We start from the raw sequence: 27,697 nt of genomic DNA, 5'->3' as shown, positions 1-27,697 counted from the left end.
TGAAATGAGCTGCAGATGATTTTCCCAGCACAGTGTCATAGCTATTTTATCAAACTAGAAAGCTTCCTGTAACTAACCATTAACATAAATTATAACCATGCTAGCAGCAGTTCACGAAAGAATCATTTTCAGTCACAGGCGACATTTTACGCCTCAATCTGAGGGTTTATGCATCTTTTTAATATAGTTTTTGACTCCCATGTGCGAAGCACATAATGGGAGTCTTTGCAGTTAGTGCGTCTGTATGTGTGTGTGTGTGTGTATGGGTGTATGTGTGTATGTGTGTATGTGTGTCCGACTGTTCCACTGCTATCTCAAGAACCATACATCGGTTTTTGATGAAACTTGGTGCATAGATGCTCTGGGCCAATGCGCAGATTTGATTAGGTTTTGGTAAAAATCCATGCTCGTTAATTACCTAATTTGCATGATAATTAGCTAATTTTTAGCTGTTCTATGACTGTTCCACTGATATCTAAAGAACTACTCATTGGATTTTGATGAAACTTGGTACATAGATGCTCTGAACATATGCGCAGATTTGATTAGTTTTTGGTAAAAATCTGTGCATATTAATTACCTAATTTGCATGATAATTAGCTGATTTTTACCTGTTCCATGATTGTTCCACTGATATCTAAACAACCACTCATTGGATTTTGATGAAACTTGGTACATAGATGCTCTGAACATATGCGCAGATTTGATTAGTTTTTGGTAAAAATCCGTGCATATTAATTACCTAATTTGCATGATAATTAGCTGATTTTTAGCTGTTCCATGATTGTTCCACTGATATCTAAATAACCACTCATTGGATTTTGATGAAACTTTGTACATACATGCTCTGAACTAATGCTAGGTTTTGATTAGTTTTTGGTAATTATCCGTGGATACTAATTACCTAATTTGCATAATGATTAGTAAATTTTCGGTTTTTCCACTGATATCTCAAGTACTAATCATCACATTTCAATGAAACTTGGTACATAGATGTCATATGACACTGGACAGACCTGATAGTTTTTATGGTAATATCAGTACATATTAATTACCTAATTTGCATAATTAATTAATTTTCAGCATTTGATATAAGTAGTGAGCATTATATTTCAATGAAACTTGGTACTTACATACTCAAGGACTATGCAGAGATTGATTGTTTCCGATAAATATTTGTGCATATTAATCACCTAATTTGCATAATTAGTTAATTTTCAGCTTTTCCCGTGGAAAGTACTAATCATCGCATTAAAATGAAACTTGGTACATAGATCCTTTAGGACTATGCAGAGACCTGATTAGTTTTAGGGTAAATAATTGTGCATATTAATTACCTAATTTGCATAATTATTTGTCAGCTTTTCTACTGATAACTAAAGTACTAATCATCACATTTCAATGAAACTTAGTACAAAGATGCTCTAGGACAATGTACAAACCTAATTAGTTTGGGGTAAAAATCTGTTCATATTAATTCCCTAATTAGCATAATAATTCATAATTTTTTGGTTCTTATCACATTTCAATTAAACTTGGTACATAGATTTTTTGTTACATTGCGCAGACCTCATTAGTTTTACACTCAAATCTGTTCATATTAATTTTCTGATTTGCATAATTAGTTTTCAGCTAAGTAATTTCAAATTATATTTAATGTGTCTCCATTACTCTCAGCACATGGGAGTTCTTTCTAAGCTTTCTTTGATTATATTTATTTATTTATTTATTTATTTATATAAATTATATATAAAAATATGATTTGAATTAAAATTCAAAAATGTGATACGGTAAATACCGTAATCATGGAAAAGTTTTCAAACATGAAAAATTATGTCTGCTCTTGAGTACAATGGCATGAAAGTTTTGTATGGCTGCTTTTTAGGAATAAATGCAAATAGTGATGTATTTCTTACAAAATAGCCTTTCCAAAGTTTTTGAGTTGTGCACAGTGTACATGTGTTAAGAATACAAGAATATTCAAATTTACTTGTGGTAAAGACTGATTTAGGCTCACTCAGTCAATATTTATCTACTTCTATGCAACAATTTAAATTATGCAATTTCATAGCCAGGTTCTAATATATAAATAATGTTTGTAATCCTAACTCCTATATTAGATATCAAGATTTCGTATCCGAAGTACAAGCCCTATGTGGCAGCCATCTGACTTGAGACTGACACGCATTAAAGACAGCAATCGAGACGAGATTCTTATATTCAAAGAAGCTGATTGGTCCACACTACGCATTGAGATTGACGCCATCAAAAAGGATCCTGAACGTCCAACAACTCCCATTCGACTGATCACAAACCAGGGCAAGATTCGTTTCACCATCAAGAAGAGACTGAGTGACTGCGTGATGCTCACATCCAAAGTTCAGTTACTTTTAGAAGATTTGCTATGGGTACTTACTGATTCACAACTGAAAGCATTTATTGAGTATCTACAGTTTCTTGGTGCTCTACAGAAACAGTCTGAAAATGAAGTTAAGACAAGTACCAACATACAGTCACAGGTATTTAAGAAACATTGTTTCACCAGCTTGAATTTATGTACTGTGATATTTAAGATCATTGAGCCAGTAATGAAATAGATGCCTCAACTCTCATGACATGTGCAGAACCAGATCTCTAGCATGTGTTGTTTCTTTTTCTTCAACTTGGTAGAAGGAGTAACCATTACTGGAGGTTGAAGCACATCTCTTTGATTTGTAAAGTTTATTATTCATTTTATAACAAACAACAGAATTCAATAAGCTTATGGTCCATACCATTATTAAATACATGTAGACAGACAGGGACTGTGCTTTGCAAAATGCATGTGCTCTTTAACGCACACTGAAGACTAGGAACACCACACAGACTAAAAGATTTTATCATTGTGTATCTGATAGAGTGTATGACTAGTAACAAACACCACATAGAATTGCCAGATTTTCACATCCCTATCACATGAGAAGCCATTTTCACAAATCTAATACGATGTGGTCTGGACAGAGTATACAATTATCTGAATGAGCAGTCGATTAAGGAGATTAACTACATAGCCTTCTTAATGCAACATGCTCATACAAATCACTGAACTATGTCCAGTTGCATCTCTATGGGCCGTGTATATCTGTTCATAATCCTGTTGGCTGCTATTATCCACAAATTATTTATAGATAGATAGAATTTTATTTGGAACCTACCAATTAAATCTTGAGTAAAATCCAAAAATAACAATAACAAAACAAAACATTCAGAACAACAAAAACTTACAGTACTAAAACATATCAAGAATCTAGAAAATAAATTTTGCAAAAATGCTAAGAATGAAAAAATCATTACTTGAAACAATAATAGGAAATAATTCATCCATGCTAAAATCTTCCAGCTTTGGGGCATAGTTGTATAAAGCTGCAGGGAATCTAGATCTTTGTTCTTTGATTTGACAATTATTACAATATCATATGTTTATATGTGTTCTTTGCAGGCTAAAATGATAGCAGAACAGGCTAAAGGTAAACAATCTCAAGCCACACAGCATCAACACCTATCAGCTGAAGATCTGGCAATGACAAGATTCTTTGATAAATTTGATGTAGTAGAGACTTCATATCACTTGACAATGCATAGGGTGGACTTACATCTGTGTGATGAACAGAATAGACCACAGTCTGAAGGTAGGTACCAAGTTTTATCCCGATGATCCTTCTTCAAGTCAACCCAGTATCTAAATTTGGTAGTGGGTACTAGCAATTTACTTAGTGCAAAATATTGAATTAGAGTCTAGTAAATACATTGGCCGGCTTTGTTAGGCCATGTGCATGTTCGACACACAGTATATATGTGTGTACACATAGAGGGACATCTCTTTTCAAATTGTTATGGAAGTCTCTTACAGTGGGGAAGTAACCATCTGTCGGTAGGTTCAGCACACGCTTTGAAGTTTTTTGTGTGTTAGTATATATGAACACTAATTTACATTACAAGTTTAACTTCTTGTTTTTATCATAACTCAGAGAGAATTCACTTACCAGGTTTGTTACATTACTGTAGTTTTTACTACATTATAAATTGTTACATTAGAGCTGTACTATCACAATTACTTGTACATGTATGGTCTATTGAAGGACCACAACAAATTCACCATCAAAACTGACTTTACTATCTTTTGATTTTAAAACATTTAGTTTATTGTTGCATGATATTTTGATACAATCGATACACACCTCAATTTCAAAGACTATTCGTGATAGTACAGGTTTAATTTTATATCACAATAGCTAACCAAATAGTAGGTTGATACTTTACAACTAACATTCACCTAGTATTTTTTTCCCTTTTACCGATCTCTGTAATATTGTTATAATTTGTAAAAAATACTAACTTTAATAGTACATCTTAAGACACACAGAGCCACATATCTACTAACTGCACCCACTCAGTCTCTGTAAAATATACATTACATAAAATGACTTTATATATGTTACATAGAAGTTTTATGATATTTCTCTGTCAGCACACATGATGGAATGGATACTGTAAGGGATAGCTCCTGTTGTATTTCCTGAATATCAGTTTCATTGAATGTAATATTAGCATTTTATTCTTTGTAATTTCATCCACAGACCATTAGAGTATGTCTAATGATTTCTCCTATGTTCTCTTCAATTATTGCTGTTTTTTGTTACCAATTGTTAGGTCTGGCTTCCTTCTCTGTGTATGACTTATGCAAGCACATACAATTCAATGGTCTGTGGGATTCTAGACTGTGATTCTCATAACAGTGTCCTGATTTGTTGTGGCTGACACAACACTATTAAATATAACTATTAATTAATGCTGATAATTGGCCCAGATATGTACCTTTAATCACCCAAACATGAGGGCCTTAGTGCTTTATACAATAATATATTCCAAACTATGCTGCTGCCATTAGTAGGGTAAAACTAACCTGTCTCACAAACCCACCTTAGAAAAGTGTTCATGTGTGCTTTGGCATCACTTTACTGGATTTCTCTTTGAGACAAATAGTGTAATCACTCTCTAATAGAGCAATACATGTACAAGTGAATACACTATATTTCCTGGATTTGGTAATCGTGTCAATAATTACAAATTTACGCTGTGCAAACTTCCACATCTACTGGTATGTTAAGATTGATTGAATTCTTTGTTAACATTTTACTCATCTTTACTTAGTTTCACTTTGAAAGCTATGTATTTTGTTTTACCTTGCCCATAATGTAGATTTAATGTAAGTGGTTTATGATCGGGAAAAATGTCATCCATCACATAAGACAAGATACTAGTATATATTTATTTGTTACAACAATGAAACAAATAATACATTTCTAGTTGTTAAAAAAATGTAAAAAAGATATTATTTTGAAAGTTTTTCAGGCTAAAGTTTCAACAATGAAAAGAAGTCATTCAAAGAATTTTTTTTTATTTTTTTTTTTTTTATTTTTTTTTTTTATCAAAATGGCAGATTTCTGTGTTACTGTAGGATCTTTTTTAATGATATGCAAAAGGCACATGTAATTCCTTGCATAATTAATTAGATGCCAACAGGTTTCAATCAGAAAAATTAGTTGTCCATTCAACTGATAAAATAATTTTAATAACACTTCATATGATTTATTTGCATCTTTCATGCATAACTACCCATGCTTCGAGACTGTGCTTTTCCAATCAATTTTATATTGTGTTGCATTCATTATTAACTACTAACATAATGGCAAGGTCACCAAAGTGTTACTATGTTTGTTTTTTTCATCTAGGGAATTCAACTGTTTGATTTGTGACAGATGCTCTTGTCTCATATATGAAGGATTTTCAGAGTCTCCAGTGATAAAATTTGGAATCGTAGTAATTTATCAGAAGTTTATTGCTTCCCTCTTCTATGCTATTTCCATTAACCACTTGCTTTTATACTCATTTTCATTAATACCTCTGCTGCTTTGTTGAATTTAAATCTATTGGATGATATAAACAGTTGAACCAGGTAACAATGACTGTACATTTACAAGTAATGTTTTCTCATTGAATGTCTTAGATATTTCTTGTCGTAGATTGTACCTGTCATCTGCACCTTGTTAGATAATGTTTTATGCATGCAGTAGTGTAGTCAGGATATAACAGAGACCGAGACAGACAGTTTTACGAAAAGAAGTCGCAGTCGCTGAAATCACATTAAATGTCTTCGGTTGTTTGGGTTTTTTTTTCAGCCATGACATGTCAGTTGCAAAATTACCATGATTTGTTTCATCACTGTGAGGCACATTTTGATTATTCAGGCTATTAGAAAATATTTGCTTTACATGTATTCTTTATTATTTAAAAGTGTCTGTCTCTCTCAAAATACTCTTGAAATTAGCTTATTGTTTATGAATAATAGGTTTTAAAAGCCTCTTCATTTTAGTCTAAAAATAAATGACATCATATTTTTTCCAAAACTCTTCAAGTTTAGCAGACCATATTTCAAATTAGAACCCTGCTTAATCCTCATTTTAACAAGATTACTTTCTACTCCCTGAGAAATCATTAATTTTTCAATGCTGTCATTTTCACCTGGGCATTCTGTACCGCTGATTTAATTTCTATAAATTGACCTGATAGTTAAATCTGATCGTAATGAAAGTCAACTTAAATGTATTTTTTTTAAATCCCCCTCATCTTTTCACTTAGCTATTTGTTATTGTAATACAACAGAGCTTAAAAGAAATAATGATTATTGTCAACGTTCTCAATATTTGCTTTTCTCACCAATTCATACTCATGCAGCGCCCTCTGTGGCCAAATTGCTCATGGAAGAACATTTGTTTTCACACACAAATGTTCCCACATTTCAGAACTGACCTCGTACTCATTTCACTTTAAAATTGTTTCTATTGCTTTGTAAGAAGAATTGTTACAGGAAATTTGTACTATTCATTTTCAATGAATTTTAAGTGCATCCAAATTTAAATTTGCTTTTGAATAGTGTTCTTGTGTGTGGGTGGAACCTCAAATAATGTATCATACAATTTGTGTATATTCTGACCATCATAGTAATTTCAAACACCAATATTAAAAATATCGTCAAGTGATACTTGAATAGTTCTTTATACGCAAGGAGTAGTCTTAAGACAACTGGAGTCAGACTTTACATAGTCGGAAAAAGACACTAGGATATACAAATTATATAATATTTTATTAAAATTAATAATTATTAGCATTGTTTAGACACTTGAAAAATGCACTGACTGTAGTCATTTTTATAGAAGTCACTAATTGTAATTAACATATACCATATTTGCTCTATTAGAAGCGCATGTTCAATAGGAGTACACATAAACCAGAAAATTTAGATCATAAAAATTGAACTCACTTTGGCCATAGATAAACCTATATTTTACATAGAATGTAACTGTGGTACACATACTAATAGCATGTTACTTTAATTTTGTCAAGATGGTCTCATATTACCGGTACATCTCCTATGTACAGATCATCTCATATTGATATGAAATTTGCATGACTAATATTGCAGTAATTCTAGACTAGTGCATAGAATAATTGTATATTAGTACCATGTCTAGGCATAAGAGCTGTATCGCCTGTAGATTAGTACCATGTCTAGGCATAAGAGCTGTATTTCCTGTAGATTAGTACCATGTCTAGGCATAAGAGCTGTATCTCCTGTAGATTAGTACCATGTCTAGGCATAAGAGCTGTATCTCCTGTAGATTAGTACCATGTCTAGGCATAAAAGCTGTATCTTCTGTATATTAGTACCATGTCTAGGCATTAGAGCTGTATCTCCTATAGATTAGTACCGTGTCTAGGCATTAGAGCTGTATCTCCTGTAGATTAGTACCGTGTCTAGGCATTAGAGCTGTATCTCCTGTAGATTAGTACCATGTCTAGGCATAAGAGCTGTATCTCCTGTAGATTAGTACCATGTCTAGGCATAAGAGCTGTATCTCCTGTAGATTAGTACCATGTCTAGGCATTAGAGCTGTATCTCCTGTAGATTAGTACCATGTCTAGGCATCAGAGCTGTATCTCCTGTAGATTAGTACCATGTCTAGGCATAAGAGCTGTATCTCCTGTAGATTAGTACTATGTCTAGGCATCAGAGCTGTATCTCCTGTAGATTAGTACCATGTCTAGGCATAAGAGCTGTATCTCCTGTAGATTAGTACCATGTATAGGCATAAAAGCTGTATCTTCTGTATATTAGTACCATGTGTAGGCATTAGAGCTGTATCTCCTGTAGATTTTACCATGTCTAGGCATTATAGCTGTATCTCCTGTAGATTAGTACCATGTCTAGGCATTAGAGCTGTATCTCCTATAGATTAGTACCATGTCTAGGCATAAGACCTGTATCTCCTGTAGATTAGTACCATGTCTAGGCATAAGAGCTGTATCTCCTGTAGATTAGTACCGTGTCTAGGCATAAGTGCTGTATTTCCTGTAGATTAGTACCATGTCTAGGCATAAGAGCTGTATCGCCTGTAGATTAGTACCATGTCTAGGCATAAGAGCTGTATTTCCTGTAGATTAGTACCATGTCTAGGCATAAGAGCTGTATCTCCTGTAGATTAGTACCATGTCTAGGCATAAGAGCTGTATCTCCTGTAGATTAGTACCATGTCTAGGCATAAAAGCTGTATCTTCTGTATATTAGTACCATGTCTAGGCATTAGAGCTGTATCTCCTGTAGATTAGTACCGTGTCTAGGCATTAGAGCTGTATCTCCTGTAGATTAGTACCGTGTCTAGGCATTAGAGCTGTATCTCCTGTAGATTAGTACCATGTCTAGGCATAAGAGCTGTATCTCCTGTAGATTAGTACCATGTCTAGGCATAAGAGCTGTATCTCCTGTAGATTAGTACCATGTCTAGGCATTAGAGCTGTATCTCCTGTAGATTAGTACCATGTCTAGGCATCAGAGCTGTATCTCCTGTAGATTAGTACCATGTCTAGGCATAAGAGCTGTATCTCCTGTAGATTAGTACCATGTCTAGGCATCAGAGCTGTATCTCCTGTAGATTAGTACCATGTCTAGGCATAAGAGCTGTATCTCCTGTAGATTAGTATCATGTCTAGGCATAAAAGCTGTATCTTCTGTATATTAGTACCATGTCTAGGCATTAGAGCTGTATCGCCTGTAGATTTGTACCATGTCTAGGCATTATAGCTGTATCTCCTGTAGATTAGTACCATGTCTAGGCATTAGAGCTGTATCTCCTATAGATTAGTACCATGTCTAGGCATAAGACCTGTATCTCCTGTAGATTAGTACCATGTCTAGGCATAAGAGCTGTACATGTATCTCCTGTAGATTAGTACCATGTCTAGGCATTAGAGCTGTATCTCCTATAGATTAGTACCATGTCTAGGCATAAAACCTGTATCTCCTGTAGATTAATACCATGTCTAGGCATAAGAGCTGTATCTCTTATAGATTTAAATACACATCACAATGTAACCTCACCGACATAGACAAAACTATGATTCTGTCAAGCAGCTGTGACATGCATATATACAACATGTGCATTCCAGCATGCTGAATCATTGCTAGTAAAGTTCCTGGATTGTCAGACAATCAAATAGGCTAATGAACGATCTGATATTTCAGGCTTAGTCTGCTGTTCTAATCTATCTAGGTTTATTTGTTATTTCCATTTTTTTTAACTTGAACAAATGATTACATGTCTGGGATTTTCTGATTATTCACCAGAAAGTTTCCGAAGACGTACAGATGGAGGTGCTATGCAGATTACATTACAGAAGTTTTCGCTTGACCTTTACCCATATCACATTGCAAGTATGTACCAGTAAAAGAAATATCTCACTACTACCATGGATAGTAGATATTGCCCATTAATTATGATGACAAAATATTATATAATGTGTAAACCATTAAAGTGTCATGATCTGAAATGATCCCAGCTGAAAGCTAAAGGCTAAGTTTTGCGAATTTCACTAACTATTGAAAACCAATGCCCACTTCCCTAATGCATTACACTCAGTTTTACAGTTTTACAAAAGCCATTGTAATGCCTTGCCTTGTACTTGGTGCTACAAAATTCATAAGTGATATCACAATAATACAATGTGTTCTCTTGTTACTCTCGAATAATGGAATTGTATCTGCTATTAATTATTTGCTTTCCCTATCTTCTCATCCTGTAGACACCAGTAGGGCACATTGGGAAAGATTTGACGATGCAATGTCAGCCAGAGACTGTTGGGTAGAACATCTCATGGCCCACTTCAAACAACAGGTCAACAACGCTAGGGAGGGTGGTAGGCCGTTCAAGTCTCAGCCGAGGCCACACACAGAGGACAGAGGCCATCAAGTAAGAGGTCACTCAATACCGCAGACAAAGAGCAAGAAGCAGGCAAGATTACTTGAGAACACGCTGGTTCTACGACTGGAGGATTTCTCAATCTATGCTGTGTCAACAACCCAATCTAGTCACAAGGCACCGTCCAAGAAATTTCTATCATCAGATAAGAAGGCGTTGTTTTTGCCCCCTGAAATCTCATCCTTACATGTTGAGTACACATCATACTATTTTCCAGAGGGACTTGACTTTCCAGGTAACTATGATGCCCATTTTATACACAAATGTATTATTTTGTTTCCCACTTTGACATTGAATGCTCATAGCCCTATCCAAATGAAGAAACAACTCCTTACATTGTAAGTATATATATATGGGGGACATTGAGATGCATCGTGTTCAAGAAAATAACCATGATAATATTATACATACATCAAATTACTTTTTATGTTCTATTTTATATTCTTCTCTAGTTCCTCAAGCAAATGTATTTGTGAAATTGAACCCACTGCAGTTGACTCTGGATATACCAACTATACTATGGCTTAGCCAGTTTGCCAGTCACATGGCTACTGGTGTTGTAAGTATATATGTATTTTTTATGATGCTCATTCCTCTTTGGATATTTTTTCCTGTCAAAATTTTTGGTCCAACATTTTGTCTATTGTTATGTATTTTTCTGTAATTTTTTAACTAACTTTTGACAAAAGTGACAAAAGTTGATTTTGACATTGAAAGTGTTAAAAATTTATTTTAAGTAGCAGCCTTGGACCATACATTGTATAAGTAAAGAAAATATTGCCCCCTAGTGGCATAACAAACTTTAATCATACGTTTGTTTTTATCTGCAGAAAGATGATGGTGGCCCAGTTATTGAGTTTGAACATAGGGATATCAGAATAGATGCATTAATGCCAAAGGTATTTGATCAGTTAACAGTGATTACATATCTGTTAAAAATTTCCCGTAATGTTCAGTATGTTGCATATATGCAAACTAAAATGTTCAAAATAGTAGCTTACCAAAGAATTGTAGTATTTTACTATGCAATAATCAAATGTTTGTAGTACTAGTATTAGTATTTCTTTGTTTATTTATTTATGCCATTTTGTTTTAATATTAGATAAGACTTTGTTTACATGAATATCCCATTTTGATTTTGAGCAGGCTTTGATATAGAGATTTGATTTTTATTATTTTTATTTATTTTTTTAATGGCCACCTAGCTAACTGGTACCAATTTTGAAATTTCAGTATTTGAATGTGTTAAGGGTCACTTAAGCCAATGAGTCGCACATGTCATGTGACAATTGTACATCTAATTTTATTCAGAGACTATGCTGCATATGATGAAAAACAACATCTTTTCATTCTGTCATGAAATGCTCTCAATTGTCTTTGCAGTTTGTTCTTCCAGCTGAGCCTGAGGTTCTACACCAGCCAGACCGACCAAAGTCGTTACAAATACAGTCATCGCAGATCACAATATCAAACTGTCGAAGCGCAACCAATTCAACCAAATCAGATCTAGGATCTACTCTACAAAACATGTACAGTGGAAAGCTGTTCTGTGAAAGGAAGTCTTACCCAGGTGATAAAAACGACCTCAATGGTGTCCCAAAGATGTTTTGGAATCATGCCTATGATGACAAGAAGCCAAGAAACCCTAAACATTGCGCAGAATCAGACAAGTATTCTGCAAAAGTATGTGAAAATGGTGCAGTACCTGCAATGCTTGATCAGGCTGCGAGGAACCAGAGTGAGTGTGATGACCCTACTCAGCAAAGACACAGTAATGGCTTAGAACATTCTGAAGGATCCCCGTTACATTCAAAGTCTTTCGCAACCTATGCATCTGAAGACATTTGGTGTGTGAACTTTGATCAGGTGTGGTTAGAATTTCTTGGTGCTGAAAGTACAAAGGGGAGGCCAGTATCTCTTCTTGAAGCTATCCCTCTTTCTATCTGGGTATGCTTCCCAAAGAACAGTAAGAGTTATCGTGAGAAAAGCAATAAAGCAAAGATTGCAAACCCAGGGGATACAATATTATCTAAACATTCCATAACAGCAATACAAGAAATGGATAGAGTGCAGAGGAGGAAACTCTTACATGAATATTACAAATCTAAATCTTCCACTGAGTCAAGTATGGATTCCTCTATTGCTAGCCCTGAAGCATCAGCTGCTTATCCATTTTCAAGATCTCAGTCAGACTCTGTTTTCCTGAACTCTCTCACAGAAAGAGAACCTGATCCAAGAGATTGTTACAGCGACTCTAAAGGAAGTCCCCCACCTCCTCGATATGTGCATTACAGCACAAGTACTGACAGTTCCTCCTCAACGTTTGCTGACTTTCTCACTGGTCCGGAGACAAACGTGCATGGTGGAGAGCAAGAAGAGGAACCTTCTGCTGCAGATGATTCTGAGGAGAGTTACATTGCTGACAGATGCATCATTGTTCATTCTGATTCTAAGGCTAGGTTTATGTTGAATCACTATCAGCTGCTCTTTCTTCTAAGACTGATAGATTCTTTTTCAGCTATGATGGTTGTACTTGAAGAAGACTATGTGATGTTCTTCAAGCAGCCAAGCCAAGTAAAAAGCATGATGATTTCTCTGAGGCTCCAGCAGGTTGAGTTGACCCTTCTCATGCCACCACTGCCAGATGTAGGAGAAGATGAGTTTAAAGATGGGTTGAATCTTGATGGTTCAAAAAAGGAGATGCAGCTGTTAAGTGTTGAAACTAGCGGTGTTCCATCAGACAGTGTAACATCACATGACAGTGGTCTTGGAACACCTACAACCGAGACCGGGAAATCTGATCTTGAAGTGAAACAGAATAGCGAAGGAACTGTTCATGTGGATGATGGCAATGAGTTGATGAGTGAGATGAGTGAGGGGGGTATATTAGTAGAGGAATCATCTGCATCTGGTGGAATAGCTGAAGATTTGAAGATAACTGATGAGCCAAAAGTAGAATTCCGAAAAGTAAACCGGGATTTCGTTACCCTGCAAGTCGGTTCACCAAGCAAGAAAAATGAACTGCTTAACTCTCTTCCAAAATATGATACACCTTTGGGAAGTAAGGGTGACATAAACTACATTCAATTACAAAAACTTAAAGGTAGTGGCTTAGTCAAGTCTCCTAAAAGTTCCTCGTTCGCAGGCCTCAGTTCAAGTCTATCAGAATCTCAGGTATCCTTGGATGAAATATCTTCACTAGACTCCAGTTCTCACTGGGATACGTTATCAGTAAGCAGTGACACCAGCGACCCCTTTGTCGTCCTTGGTGGTGGTGTGCCATCTATTTCTGGAGATGGTGAGTCGGATGCTAGCTGTGGTAGTGAAAACGTTCCACAGATTGTTACAAACCTCTCCAGTGACCGTACAAGTAGCAGAGCCAGTACTCCATCTATCGCTGGTAGCTGTGTCACTGATAGGAAACAACGTAACGTAAGTCAAACAAATGACATTTTCACATAGTCAGATCAAATCTTTTGATATACAAAACATGTGAAAATGCAAAAATTGACACAGAACAATTGATTAATTTTGTCTACAAAACCTTGCTGTAAATGCCTTTTCAGCAACCATAAAAAAAGTACCAATAACATGTTTTTTGTGACCATGTACATGCAACATATTCATTGTGAACTTGTTTTGTACTGGCAATTGTACGTAGCGCCCTCATGCATTTTACATTAAAAATAAAAAGTTTTTGTTTTTATGTTTTGCTATCCTATGTTAAAATTGGAAGTTACTCAGGCTATTGTGTTTTGAATTAAACTGTTGTCAGTGGTATCAGATAACAAATATATGCGACTATCTAACGTTTTCACCCTACATTGTATTGTGTGGACTGTGTCATTGGATATAAGATCAATCGATAAAGCTTTTCGGATAAAAATTGCAAACATTCTGAAAATGTAATTTGTAGAATATTTCATTGAGATATAATACTCAGAATGACATTTCTTCTTGAATCCAACTGTATTATCCCCAATTATTATATTACCTGCATCCTAGCATACCTCTTCAGCAACAGTTGATCCCCAGAAGGTGGCATGAACATCTCCAAACACTTGCCCTGTATTTGACATATAATGAGAATTGTTTACACTAAATACATATATGTTGTAAGCTCAACCACATGTAATACAGACAGACAATAATAATGTTAATAGATTTGTATAGGTCTGCTCCATGACTAAATAATTTGAAAAATACAAATATGTTTTTTTGTTTTCTAATAGGTGTCCATTGTGATTGCGAATCTGAGAGATTTCCAGATAGCATTGGAGTTTAACGGTGACAATTCAACCATCAAACTGCTGCTTCATGATATTGAACTTGAAGAGAAGAGGAATCATGATATGGATTATTTTATATCCAAGCGCATTGCAGGTATGTTGTATCATTATGATTAGTTTTCAAGATAAATGTCTAGTTCTACCTAGTTTATCTGAGACGATTGATAAATTGAGTCTGGAGTGTTCCAGTTGTAAAAAAAAAAACTTTTTTTCATGGTCATTGGAAGTTCGTAACCTTCTTTTCCATATTTTCTTTTATAATTTACCTGTTGTTGGTGTGTCGTGTATTGATAAAATCATTCATTTTACTATTAACAATTTCATAGTTATAAGTATAAAGATGATATCATTTTCAGCTTTATGATACCATGATAGTTCCTTGTTAATGTGTTTAAAACATCACAGTTGTTGTGACATGCACATGAAATTTCATATTGCACTCATTGTGTACATTTTATGGAACCTATTTAGAGCATGACATGCTGTGACAACTGTGACGTTTTAATGTATATCAATGAAATATAGTGTTTAGTATGTAGTTGTAATTACATAGTTACTTTTAATACTGATGTCTAAGCTATGCTACCAATTCACATGTCTGTAATATCATAGAATACTGATATATTCGTATGTGATATGGGTTAATAATGAAATTTATTTCTATAATGTTAGACAATTGTTCATTTAACCTGGTTTAGTGTCAGATGATAAATATTTGATATTATCCGGAAATGAACCACATTCTATTGGTTAATCCACACCTGACATTCAGTGGTACTAGGATAGTGTAGTTGTAGCTGGTTTAGTGTCAGATGGTAAATATTAGACACTACCTGGTCATGAACCACATTCTATTGGTTAATCTACACCTAACATTCAGTGGTACTAGGATAGTGTAGTTGTAGCTGGTTTAGTGTTAGATGGTAAATATTAGACACTACCTGGTCATGAACCACATTCTATTGGTTAATCTACACCTAACATTCAGTGGTACTAGGATAGTGTAGTTGTAGCTGGTTTAGTGTTAGATGGTAAATATTAGACACTACCTGGTCATGAACTACATTCTATTGGTTAATCTACACCTAACATTCAGTGGTACTAGGATAGTGTAGTTGTAGCTGGTTTAGTGTCAGATGGTAAATATTAGACACTACCTGGTCATGAACCACATTCTATTGGTTAATCTACACCTAACATTCAGTGGTATTAGGATAGTGTAGTTGTAGCTGGTTTAGTGTTAGATGGTAAATATTAGACACTACCTGGTCATGAACTACATTCTATTGGTTAATCTACACCCGGAATATTTGCTCTGTATCTATATTGTATAATGTTACTGTATAATTGCCAGACTACTTTATTTGTGGGCAATATTTTTGTTTTTCAGTCACCAGACAACAGCGAGCTAATTCTACAACTCGTAAATATCAATGTTTGTTTGTTTGTTTACAGTATTTGCATGGAGAATGTTTGTCTTGTAATGTCATATATTATATTTTAGGGGAATGCCAGGAGAATGTCATTTGTTGCATTGTGTTCCATTTTCACTCAGTTTTCATTTAAAGAAAACACACATTCTTGTTTAGTTCTGCCACCGTCCCTCCACACTCCATTAATTATATTCAGTTACACACGTTTTAATTTTCTATTCTATTCTATTCTATTCTATTCTATTCTATTCTATTCTATTCTATTCTATTCTATTCTATTCTATTTTATTCTATTCTATTCTATTCTATTCTATTCTATTCTATTCTATTCTATTCTATTCTATTCTATTCTAATCTATTCTATTCTATTCTATTCTATTCTTTTTTCTTCTATTCGATTTAATTCTTTTTTTCTTTTATTCTATTATATTCTATTCTATTCTATTCTATTCTATTCTATTCTATTCTATTCTATTCTATTCTATTCTATTCTATTCTATTATAAATTCACTGACTACTTTTTACTTTCTCTCTAGATGGATCTTCCAAAATTAAATCAGCGCCACCACTAGAAGCAAGTAAAGTAGAGAATCCAGTGGTGTCTGTCAGACTTAGTATGGGTCCCTCAGCTGAGAAATACTGTGCTGGTGTTGGCGATAGAAGTCATCTGGATGTCAGAGTAGATCAACTTAATACCAAGGTGTCTCTTTCTACTGTCACTAATCTCTTGAGTCTTATTGAAGATGAATTACTTGGCCCCTGTATGCCAATGGATATTAAGATTACAAAGGCTGATATTAAGTTAATAGTAAGTATTGTTTATTTACAATTGATTGACACTGAATATTATACTTGGTACAATACTTTATAAAGTTCAAGTTTCTAATGTTTGAAAACAAACTTTTTGCTTTTTAAATTTTTTGGTAACATATCACCACCAAGTTGTAAAATTGTGCATACTTCTACATACAATACTGTATTTGCTCTATTAGTAGTACCAAGTTGTAAAATTGTGCATACTTCTACATACAATACTGTATTTGCTCTATTAGTAGTACATGACTTCATGCATTAGAACCTGCAATTACTCCCCAAAACATGCAGGTCCAAAATTCTCACTAATCATCGTGTATGCTAAATTTGATTGTTCAGACATGTTTCCCCACAATTTCCATGTACTAGTATCATCAATCATGTCACAAACCCAAATACAGAGAAATCTTAAAATCTGTCAAGATAAGCTTAATGCCATGTTCATGTAATTTAATTTTAACCCCTCTCGATATCTTTAAGTTTCTATTCTTTATGGTGAATACATTGTTAATGTGCATACAAAATGTGATGAAATTATTTGTATTTTGTACTTTTTTAATCCCACAGAGTGACTCGCCGCCAGTTTACCCTTTATGTCATCTTCAATCTGATGAACCACTTATATTATATTTACAATCTGCAATAGTCAAGAGAACACTAGATGGAGTCTTCCATATTAATGGCAAGTTGATACACACTATTATTAGCTCTTTATGAGACAGTTATTGGTCAAGGGTAGTCGCAACTCCTTGCATATTTTTTGCCTCTAATGCGATTTCACGGTTAAAGCCTTTGATGTCATAACATCCAGGAGACCTAGATTGGTACAGAAAATAACAACATGGGTGACACTTTTGGATTGCATTTCCCCCACAAAAATGTATCTCTGAAAGTTTGTGTTTTGTTGTACAATTTCACCTCATATTCACTGTCTCATTGTTGTTGTTTTGTTTTGTTGTTGGGGGTAGGTAATAAAACAGTGATAATTTTTGATACCAAACTCAGACGAGCATAGTAAAAATGCTTGCATCAAACAAACTGGGTACTCTCTCAAATCAGAAGTTAAAGTTCTGCCTCCCTCTTGTCACTTTTCCATACACCTATAATATGAACTGAACACCCCATTATGAAACCAAACCTTTCTTCGGTTTTCTTGATGTTCAGTTTTGACAGGTCACAACCACCTTCTTTGCCTTCATTACTTATATATGCTCTGTCCAAAATGTAATATACATGTAAAGGTGTCCTCTATAATTGATGTAAGATCAACATCTAATTGGTACAATTCTCTTTTTGTTGCCTTAGCAATAGAAAGCAAGGATAAAGATTTAGAGGATTTGGTTCCTCAATCTGAAGAGGTTGCTGATCTGCAGACACACAATAAACGACTGAAAGAACAGTTAGAGATGACAAGAACAGCCCTGGCAAATGTCGAACATGAAAGATTGTCGCTTACAACTTCACTAACTCGCCTGCAGCAGGAGTTGATCACTGTGGAGAGAGAGAAAGATAGCCTCAAAGTCAAAGTTGATAAATTGAAGAGTACTCTACTCAAAAGGTGATTTCTATAGACTTCCTTGCATTCTGATCAGCAAAATGGCTTTTTGCAAATGGCTGCAATGAGTCACATGATGAGGTTGTTACAATGATGGGTAATATGCAATATCGATGGTGGTTTTTGAACCTGTAGTTTCTATTTCTACATGGCTAGGATAATAATATATTTTTCAAGACACACAACTCTTAAATTTGACCTCCTAAATTTAGCCAAGACTAGATTTTTCTATAAACTTGTCACTCAAATGGTTCTGTTTTTTTCACTTTTTTTCCTTCATATAAGGTAGCAACAAGAAAAATATATCAATAATTAGTTTGATATTGAGACATTTTGTTACTGAACATGTGATTATACCAATGTATATATATATATATATATTAATTACTTTACAAAAGCTATATGGAATTTCAATAAGACTGAATGAATGACTATGAACTATGTAGTTCCTGAGCTGACGAAAATGCCTCAAAGGATTCTAATAGTCAAAAGTCAGTATTTAGTGCACATTGCTGCCACATGCATTCAAACATGTATTTATGCTTGCCACTGGGATAGGACATTGGGTTGTGAAACTAGCCTCAAATTCAGCCTCAGATTCACAACCCAGCCTCAGATTTAAATAAGCTTACTGGTATTGTCAATTGATATGATAATTTCATGGTCATCTTCACCAGCCAAAGTTCAAGGTTCAATTTAAAATTGTTGCGAGTTCTTGTTACAGGAATGCTAGTTGATGGATCCTGTCCATTAGTGCAGCTAAACGCCATGTAGGAGGCTGGGTCTGATTCTCAGGCTGAATGTGAAGTTGTATCTGTTCAAATTTTCCAGAATATATACATTGATATATAGTTCAGTTAGTTATATAGAATGTCATACTTGAAAATTGAATCATTTGACTTGTTTTCCTTGTTGCTACCTTGACATGATTGCTGTGTATACTGAATAAGGGTTCAGTATGAATATTTTCTGTAAGACAGGTGTCTTGATAAACTGTGGGTTTTGTCATACACTGCTAAAAGTATCAACTTCAGATCAGTTTTTTTTTTTAATTTTGCAATCAATTTCTCATGTAAACCACATAAAGACTTATAAAATTCCTAGGACAATTGATAAGAACAGAGAGACAAGTCAGGCTAAAAAACAGGACACTAAAGCACATAAAACTATACTTTAATGAAACAAACCAGGAGCAAGCAGCTGCTTGAAGGAAAGTATAACCATTTTTAATAGTGGTCTGAGTTTGTAATTTGGAAATGATGAATATTCTCAGATAATTCTTTCACGCTTATTAGCATCGTACATTTTCTATATCTCATGCGTTTTTTGTTTTTTTTATATATATATTGAACTTTTTTTTTATTATATGCATCATAATGATTTTTGTCACAATAGAGAGCTTATTCCATAAAACCACACACTTTTAACTATTCCTTGAACCATTACCGGTATTGACGATTGGAAATAAACACAAACTGTGCTGTAGTTAGACTGACCTTTGATGACCAGTTGATGGTTGACTTGAACAAATATAACTAAGATTAGTATCAGATCATGTGTGTCACAGTTACAATACCGATAGTATGGTATATGTAGTTGGTATAATATCCAATTACCTTCAAACACTATTGAAATATGACATCCTATGCATTTTGATATTTCTTGGCTGACCATATCATGTCATATATTCTCGGGGGTGAACATCCGAGCATTTTCACCACCTGGCAACCATCACGGCGAAAACAAAGGCAGACAACTCTCAGAAAACTGTACTTTGGGACAGTTGTTGAAACTCTCGTGAACAGTGTAACAAGATTACCACTCAACATGTATATATTTGGTTGCTCTAGATAACTTCAAAGTTGAGTTTGTGCTGTTTTCTTGGTTATAGCTTTTTGACCGTCGTTGCATATACACAAAATACATATGGGTACAGTGGTGCCTCTTAGCTACAGAACATTCTGTGACGTAGCTTCGCCCTTGAGAATATGCATTTGTAGTGTTAGATCTTGTGCTTAATTTCACTTATTTGCTTCATATCTTCTTGGATCACATGTGTCAAATGTATTCTAAAAAATCTATTTATTCAATTATGAGTGTTCCAACTTTAATAAAAAAAAATGGGGAAATAAATCACCTTTATAGAAAAGGAGAGAGTCTTTCTTTGTTTATAGTAATAAAATTTAGAAGAAGCAATAACAATCACAAAAATGTCAACTAATTTATTAATCATTGTACCAATGTTTTTCAATAATACAGTACAAGATACCAACAAAAATAGAATTTTTTTTCATCATCATTTCATCAGTGTTATTTCAACCATATTTGTGTATAGTTTTTATTACTTATTTATATTATTCAGATTCAGGGTCTTTGAGATCCACTTGTTGTCTATTTTAGAATATTTACTTTCATTCAGAGTTTTCGCTGCAGAACTTGCTGCAATAATCAGATTTGAATTCAAGCACCATGGGTGTAATTCCACATGTAAAATGACATTAATTTAAGTTTAAACGTTACATGTTGTTGTTGTTTTTTTTTTGAAAGATGTAAAATCTTACTAATACTTTGTACTGTGATGGATGTGAATCTACATGATATTTTTTGTGTGCAATCATGACATTTCATCGTGATATTTTCAAATTCTTAACTGCAACACGAGTACCTGGAATACTTGGTTATATTTTCTCAGTTGTTATTTGCAGTTTTGACCTATGTATAATCTAGCATTTGTTTTAAATAATGAAAGAGATGTAGTCTTCTTAACCCACATCAGCTGGTTATTCTCTTGCTGCACCTACACTTACTGGATCATTAATTCAACTTGTGAAAATGTGAAGCATGTGAAGCTTTAGAAATTGCTGATATAAGGTTCTATCAAATAAATTACAATAATTAAAATAAAAAGTGTGTGTGTAGTGGGTTAGAGATGAACTTGTTTCTGTATTAACAATGACATTTTGAATTTGAAATTTGGTAATACAAAAACTTGAAAACTGAAGTTAATTGAGTATTTACGATTCTAAATAGTGAAACTAGAAAGTGCAAATTCAGTGAGTGATATATTAGTACATGACAAAGTGTTTTGTAAATTAAAAATTGGAGTGAAGCATGATTGGATACTGTAACATTTTCCTGTGTATTTTTTTCTTTTTTAACACATTTTCTAAAGCATTTGTGCAATTTTTTTTAAATTTTTGTTTTGTTTTTTGTTACTGTAATTGCATTTACAAAAAACTGCTGCGATATTATACAGCTCAAAGTGTATTTGAGGGTGGTGAATTGAGATTATGCAAACTATTTTTCACAAGATTTTTTTTTTCATGATTATAATTTGTTATTGACTGGTGTTAAATTGATGGTAATAGATCAAATCCATTACAGTGATGAGTTACATCAGTACACTATTGCATTACATTATGTTAAATCACAGTTTTGTTTCTACAGTGTAGAATGTATGAAGCTTTCAGCTTGGTATATGTCACTTAACTGTTGCCCAGCTACATGCTGGTAATTGTCCATTCAGATTTATGCTAACCTCAAGTGGAACAATGCATAGTTTTATACATTCATTTCAAGTTTTATATTAATTTTCTCATGTCATTGCAAATCTTTCACCGGGCCCCTGGGATGGTCTGGTGTGTGGCCAAATAACAGCTGTATTTGGTCTCTTTGATAAATTCAAAGACAATCCTCTTTTTGAAGGGCTGACATAGTGAACACTTTCTGGAAACCAGTGAATTTCAGTCTTGTTATCATTGTGTAGAGATTGAATAATAGATATGGTATGGTATGGTATGGTATGGTATGGTATGGTATGGTATGGTATGGTAATTGGGTCTGATGTGTACAGCTAAATCTAAAGCTATCTGTAGTTTTGTGCAATAATAAGGGTAAGGTCCACTCTAATAAGCTGGATGCCTTTAGAGTGTGTGTTATTTCATTAGTTAAACTGCATTTACATGTTTCTACTTTATTTACTGTGAAGATTTGAATTGTTTCAATGTTTTGTCACGAATGTCCTGTATATTTACTTTGTACTTTTAGTTGTTTCACATAACTTGATTATTTCTACGTTCACCAGTATAGTCTATAGTCTGCATTGAGTCCACAATTCAATCGGGTAAACCATCGGTAACTTAAGGTAGTAGAGAAACTGAAACAAGATTTTGTTCTAAAGTTGCTGTGCATTTTACTTCTTCAGTCTGGAACCTTTTTCCACCCTTAACAATTTGTCTTCTTACATCTCCATCTTCCTATTCCATCAAAGTTTTTAATTAACTACCCCTTCAACTGAAATCATATGACCAGTGCAGTGCAATGTTAATGTAATGTATTACCAAATATAGTAGCGTTTCATTTAGTCATTATATATGCTGTTAAGGGGAATTATGTAGTAAACTCAATATTGTGCAATATTAGTTTGCTGAATAGTGCTCAGTTGGTAGTGTACCAAGACTCGTGCATTAAGTTGCACAACTTTAGCATTTGAGGATTGTAAGATATTGATTGATTGATTGATTGATAGTTAATCAAGCTTCACAGATGAATGCATTATTTCCTGTTTGCCTGCTAAATACATGAACTGTTTTGTTACTATATAGATTGTAGTGATGTCAGTGCTCAGTATTTTCCATTGTTGCACATACACCCAAATATTAAAGTGCATCATGCTTTAATGTATATTTAGAGTACATTAGATCTGTAATGCAATGAATATTTGGTTAGTGAGATAACATATACTGTGAAAAATTTCATAAACAGTGATGAATTCCAGTCTCTACATCTCATTAATTTAGGTAATAAGCTATGCAAGGTACATGTAAAAAAACGCATAGCATGAGAACTAATGTGATTTCTTTCATTTGTGGAGAAGACTGCCTCGCCTCTCTCCCCTCCATCTCAATATCCTAGAAGATCTACGAGTGCAGTGATTCAATGTACCAGTACTGTACTATTTAATGTTTGAAGTCTATCACAAAGCAATAGCATTCTCACTGATTATTCTCACAACTATGTGAGTTCTTGAAAATAGAAGGAAGTATGGTATTTTTATTATGCACAGTTATACTTGAAACTTCCTTACCTACCTCTATAAAAACGAAGTAAAAAAATATTCTACCTATAGAGGGCCTAACATGAAATTTTATTAATTTGGTCTTTATGCATTTACTCAGAAACTAGTGTCTTTGATTTACTGAAATGTCTTTGAGTTGCAGGTTTGTTACATTTGCTGATGTGTTGGTGCTGACATAAACGCTTTATAATTGTATATGTGGATGTATATTTAAAAATATGACTGATATTCAATAAATGATGTTTGTTTTAGAATTCCATGGTAGTTATGTTTCTGTTTTTGTGTACATGTAAATATACATATTTGTATATGAAGGATTGTGTATGAACGGCACTGCTACACTTTTTACAAATCCAAGTATCCTAAGCAGGTCTTTCTGTTAATTTTACTCACAACCCATTCACATCGCCTCTGGTGCACTAGCAACATTCGTTATTTGCGTACTTTCTCAATGTACAGCAGTGTCCGTCTGGAAGAAGGGTGGCAGTCGACCACAGAAGTTGAAACCGAAATCATCTTGCTGGGCAGACACTCTGATCATTACACCACTCACCAGGACACTGATTACCAAATGGTATCTACTGTATGTTCCTCTGATGTATGGCTCAATTGCACGTTCATAATGTACTAGTATTATCACTGTATACCGCATTTTATTTGTCAAGGGTTTTGAATTTATCATGTATTATAGCGTTATTGATTAATCGGAATGAGAAAGTGCCAACATGTGGTTATTGTCCACAAGAAACAATATCGCAAAACACAGGTAATATTAATTTTCCCCTCTATTTTGCAATTCTTTGCTGAATATTGGTTGTGATTCGTTTTTCAAATATCTCTGGGCTTCATGACAATTATGAAAATTTAATTAATTTCGAACTTTTAAATCAAAGACATTGTCTTTGTTCAAGTGTACAGGTTATACAATTATATCATCCCTCCCACTATAGTAAACATACGTTCTTGTTAAACGCCTGTATTCACATTCAGGTAATTTAGAGCCACTATAATAACATTATAGTAGTAGAAAGGTAATGGGCTACCGTTGCTTTCGTAGACCCTTTAATAGACCATTTCCCGTTCACTGCGAGAATCGCGCGTTATGCGTGAAATCGAACGTAAAAACAGGACAAACAAAGGTCGTAGTGGCGTCAAACATCGCGTGGGATTCGACAAACGCGAAAATATTTCGGGGGATATTTCCATGCTTAATAATGTGCTGTACACATTTGATGATAGACAATTTCGATTAAGTGAGGGTATTCGAAAGCAATATTCCTCTGTCGAAGATCGGCCGGTCGATGTGAGCTACGAAATTAAGAAATTCGAGTTCAAAATCAAATCGTTCGATTTTTGCGGCAGACGTTCAACGCGCGTCTTTCATGCATCTCGCGAGATCTCGCAGTTGTACGGAAAATCATCTATTGTACCACTATGGTAGTTTGCCTCTTTTTATTTCATTATCGTGGTCTGCAGTGATTTTTTTTTATTTATTAATTTGGAAAGCGAAAAGAGACTGGGTTCAAATTTACAAATTTGAATAAAATTTACAGTTCAATGCTGACTGTTATCCATCAAAATATGTAACCGTGGTTTAACGAACCCATGATAATCTTTAAACTCGTCGGAATGTGTTTTTTTTGAAACGTAATCCCCCTCAGAGAAGTCACATTTCAAAATCGAAACCTCATTACTATCAGAATTTAAAAAAAAAAAATACATGACAAATTGAAAGGCCAGACATTGATTTACCCGTCAATTGAACAAGTTAGGGCTTAATCATTAATTTAAAGAGAGCCCCCAGCGACGAAGGTAATGTGTAAATGTGTACTATGAACCGCGTACCACATGCATCAAAGTTGATTTGGGTACTTTAAAATATTTTGAATGGCGTCAGCTCACTTGTGGTCTATTAGTCAACAAAATTTACTTATGTCGCTACATGAGCGCATGATGTCTAATGAGGCCGGTTATGCTCGGCAGACTGCTTGTATCAGTTGTATGATGTAACACGTTTTGTTTCGTTACATTTCTTCTTTAAAATGGTTTTTATTTACATAATTTTATTTGTTTCGATTAACCAGGACACGCCTTCAACATCCCGTTTTATTAAAATTTGATGAATGATGTATGTGACTATGCAATGAATGTGATTGAATAAAGCGTTCAACTTTGGGGGGGGGGGGGGGGGGGGGGGCTCGGAGCTAATTAATGGCTCGGGAAAATAATCCCGCAGAATGTAAATGGTTATTTTTTCATATGTTTCTTTAATTGATTAAAAACGCTTTAGCAATATAATGATATTAGTGAATAACTACTAGTACCGGTATTTACATTTGTAATAATATAATAATAATAATAATAATAATTATTATTATTATTATTATTATTATTATTACATTAAGTTGTATATCATAATATAACGATATCGTATTTTTTTAAACTATATTTTTATACATCTGACACCGAGAACAATATACTTCATCTGTCCGTAAAACGCCGAACGGACATATTCAAAAGTAATACGGACGCATTCGAGTGTATGTTACTTGCGTCACGTTTACGTCACGTTCTAACATTTCCCTTTGTTTACAACGGATGTAGTAACAATGTAACACGTGACTGAAATAGAATCGCATACGTCACTCGGGCAATAGGGGATCGCACCGATCGATACGATCGCTGTGCAGACTGTACTGCCAGCATGCATACTTGCGATGTTCTCATAATATCTGCGATGCAAGGCGGTGTTCTGTTACTTTGCCATATAGTGAACCACGCCTCTGCCATAAACTTGTATAATTCAATGTTTTGAACAGCTCATCATCACGCAATCTGATTAAAATCTGATGTAGTGTACAGACTTTAATTATGTTAGCTATAAACTTATTTTTATTGTATTTTTTATTACTTTTGTTATTAATGCCTTTTTATTTTATTATTTTACTTTGATTTTGATTTTGTGATTTTTTTTAATACACCAATTTTGTTCTCACTGGGGTCTAACTCTAAACCTAAACAAAACGCAGATAATTGTTTTTCGCAGGGGTGGTTTTCTAAAACAAGGTGAAAAATGGTTCTATCGAGATCATGAAATTAAAATCGTCCCTCAGTACAAGTATCTTGGTGTATTATTTTCCTCCAGATTAAGTTGGAATCCGACGTTGTTGGCTTTCGTAATTACCAAAACTTCAAAAAATAAATACTAGATCAAAATAAAATAAAAAAATATACAAAAAAAGAAGCCAAAACTAGGATCTTATTTTAATCAGATTGATCATCACGCTCCCACACATCAACAAGTTGGGGGAGGTGTAGTGTATATCAAAGAAGACAGAAACATGCTATACACCAGAGGGCAACTTTGACACGAACTCCATTCTTTCCAAATTAATAATTAGCAATTATTCAATTTATTGAAGTTAATGATACACCTTCCCTGTAAAGATAACTGGGTGACGTATCAATGTACGTCAAGTGTTCGTACGGTCGCCAATCTCTCCAATAACATAACACTGTGACTAAGAAGTCATTTTGAGTACGTTATGGCTCAGATAACAATAAAAACTCAAAGAAAACGCAGGAAAATCAAATTAACGAATAATTCATGATTTTTGTTTTAAAACTTTTAGAAGCAAATTTAAGATGTGGTCAAAAAATAGAAAAAACATGAAACCTACTAGTATGCAATCTGTAAGAGCGAGTAGGCTGGTTGTTTATCTTTTTTTCCTGCAGACATCCCTTAGAAAATAGTATACGTTGCCGGCTAACCTGTCGTTTTATTGTTATCTGAGGTCACGTTAGCGGAGAATAAAGTGTTCTCTTCTGTTATCTCATTCAAAACTTTAATTTACCACATATATTGAAAGCCTTGATAGTGAAACAATTGAACATATAAGGCCTGGATACCAGGTAGTAACTTGTTCATATGACAAACTATTTTCAGAAAACATTGCATACAGTATATTGCAAAACCAGGGCGCATTCCCATCTCTCATTGTCTTCCGATTTATCGGTGTAAATTTAAAATACGTGGCACTAACCTAGTAGATTTGGACTCATTGATAAGTTACATTCATTATTCAAAGTTGAGAAAACATAGAAAAAGTGTAGCGACTACTCGATACGACTGATTTTCTATTTTAGATACTCATAAATGGTACAATTTATTAATCACT

At 34.2% G+C, this 27,697-nt stretch overlaps 1 protein-coding gene across 1 annotated transcript in view; it reads left to right on the top strand.

Moving 5' to 3' along the window:
* LOC102800769 (bridge-like lipid transfer protein family member 3B) overlaps positions 1-23,773 on the top strand; it is an 83,726-nt gene extending 59,953 nt beyond the window's left edge. Inside the window, exons 6-16 of the mRNA XM_085497090.1 lie at positions 2,121-2,519; positions 3,479-3,668; positions 9,722-9,808; positions 10,177-10,587; positions 10,805-10,911; positions 11,183-11,251; positions 11,736-13,784; positions 14,585-14,735; positions 16,611-16,882; positions 17,455-17,569; positions 18,193-23,773. Coding sequence (XP_085353216.1) covers positions 2,121-2,519; positions 3,479-3,668; positions 9,722-9,808; positions 10,177-10,587; positions 10,805-10,911; positions 11,183-11,251; positions 11,736-13,784; positions 14,585-14,735; positions 16,611-16,882; positions 17,455-17,569; positions 18,193-18,449 — 4,107 coding nt within the window. The 3' untranslated portion in view covers positions 18,450-23,773. The remainder of the gene's footprint in view (positions 1-2,120; positions 2,520-3,478; positions 3,669-9,721; positions 9,809-10,176; positions 10,588-10,804; positions 10,912-11,182; positions 11,252-11,735; positions 13,785-14,584; positions 14,736-16,610; positions 16,883-17,454; positions 17,570-18,192) is intronic.
* Positions 23,774-27,697: the final 3,924 nt, after the last annotated feature.

The sequence above is a fragment of the Saccoglossus kowalevskii genome, chromosome 1 (assembly GCF_978046115.1).
Source record: "Saccoglossus kowalevskii chromosome 1, keSacKowa6.1, whole genome shotgun sequence".
Classification (NCBI taxonomy): Eukaryota; Metazoa; Hemichordata; class Enteropneusta; family Harrimaniidae; genus Saccoglossus; species Saccoglossus kowalevskii.
This window is presented reverse-complemented; position numbering and strand designations above follow the sequence as displayed.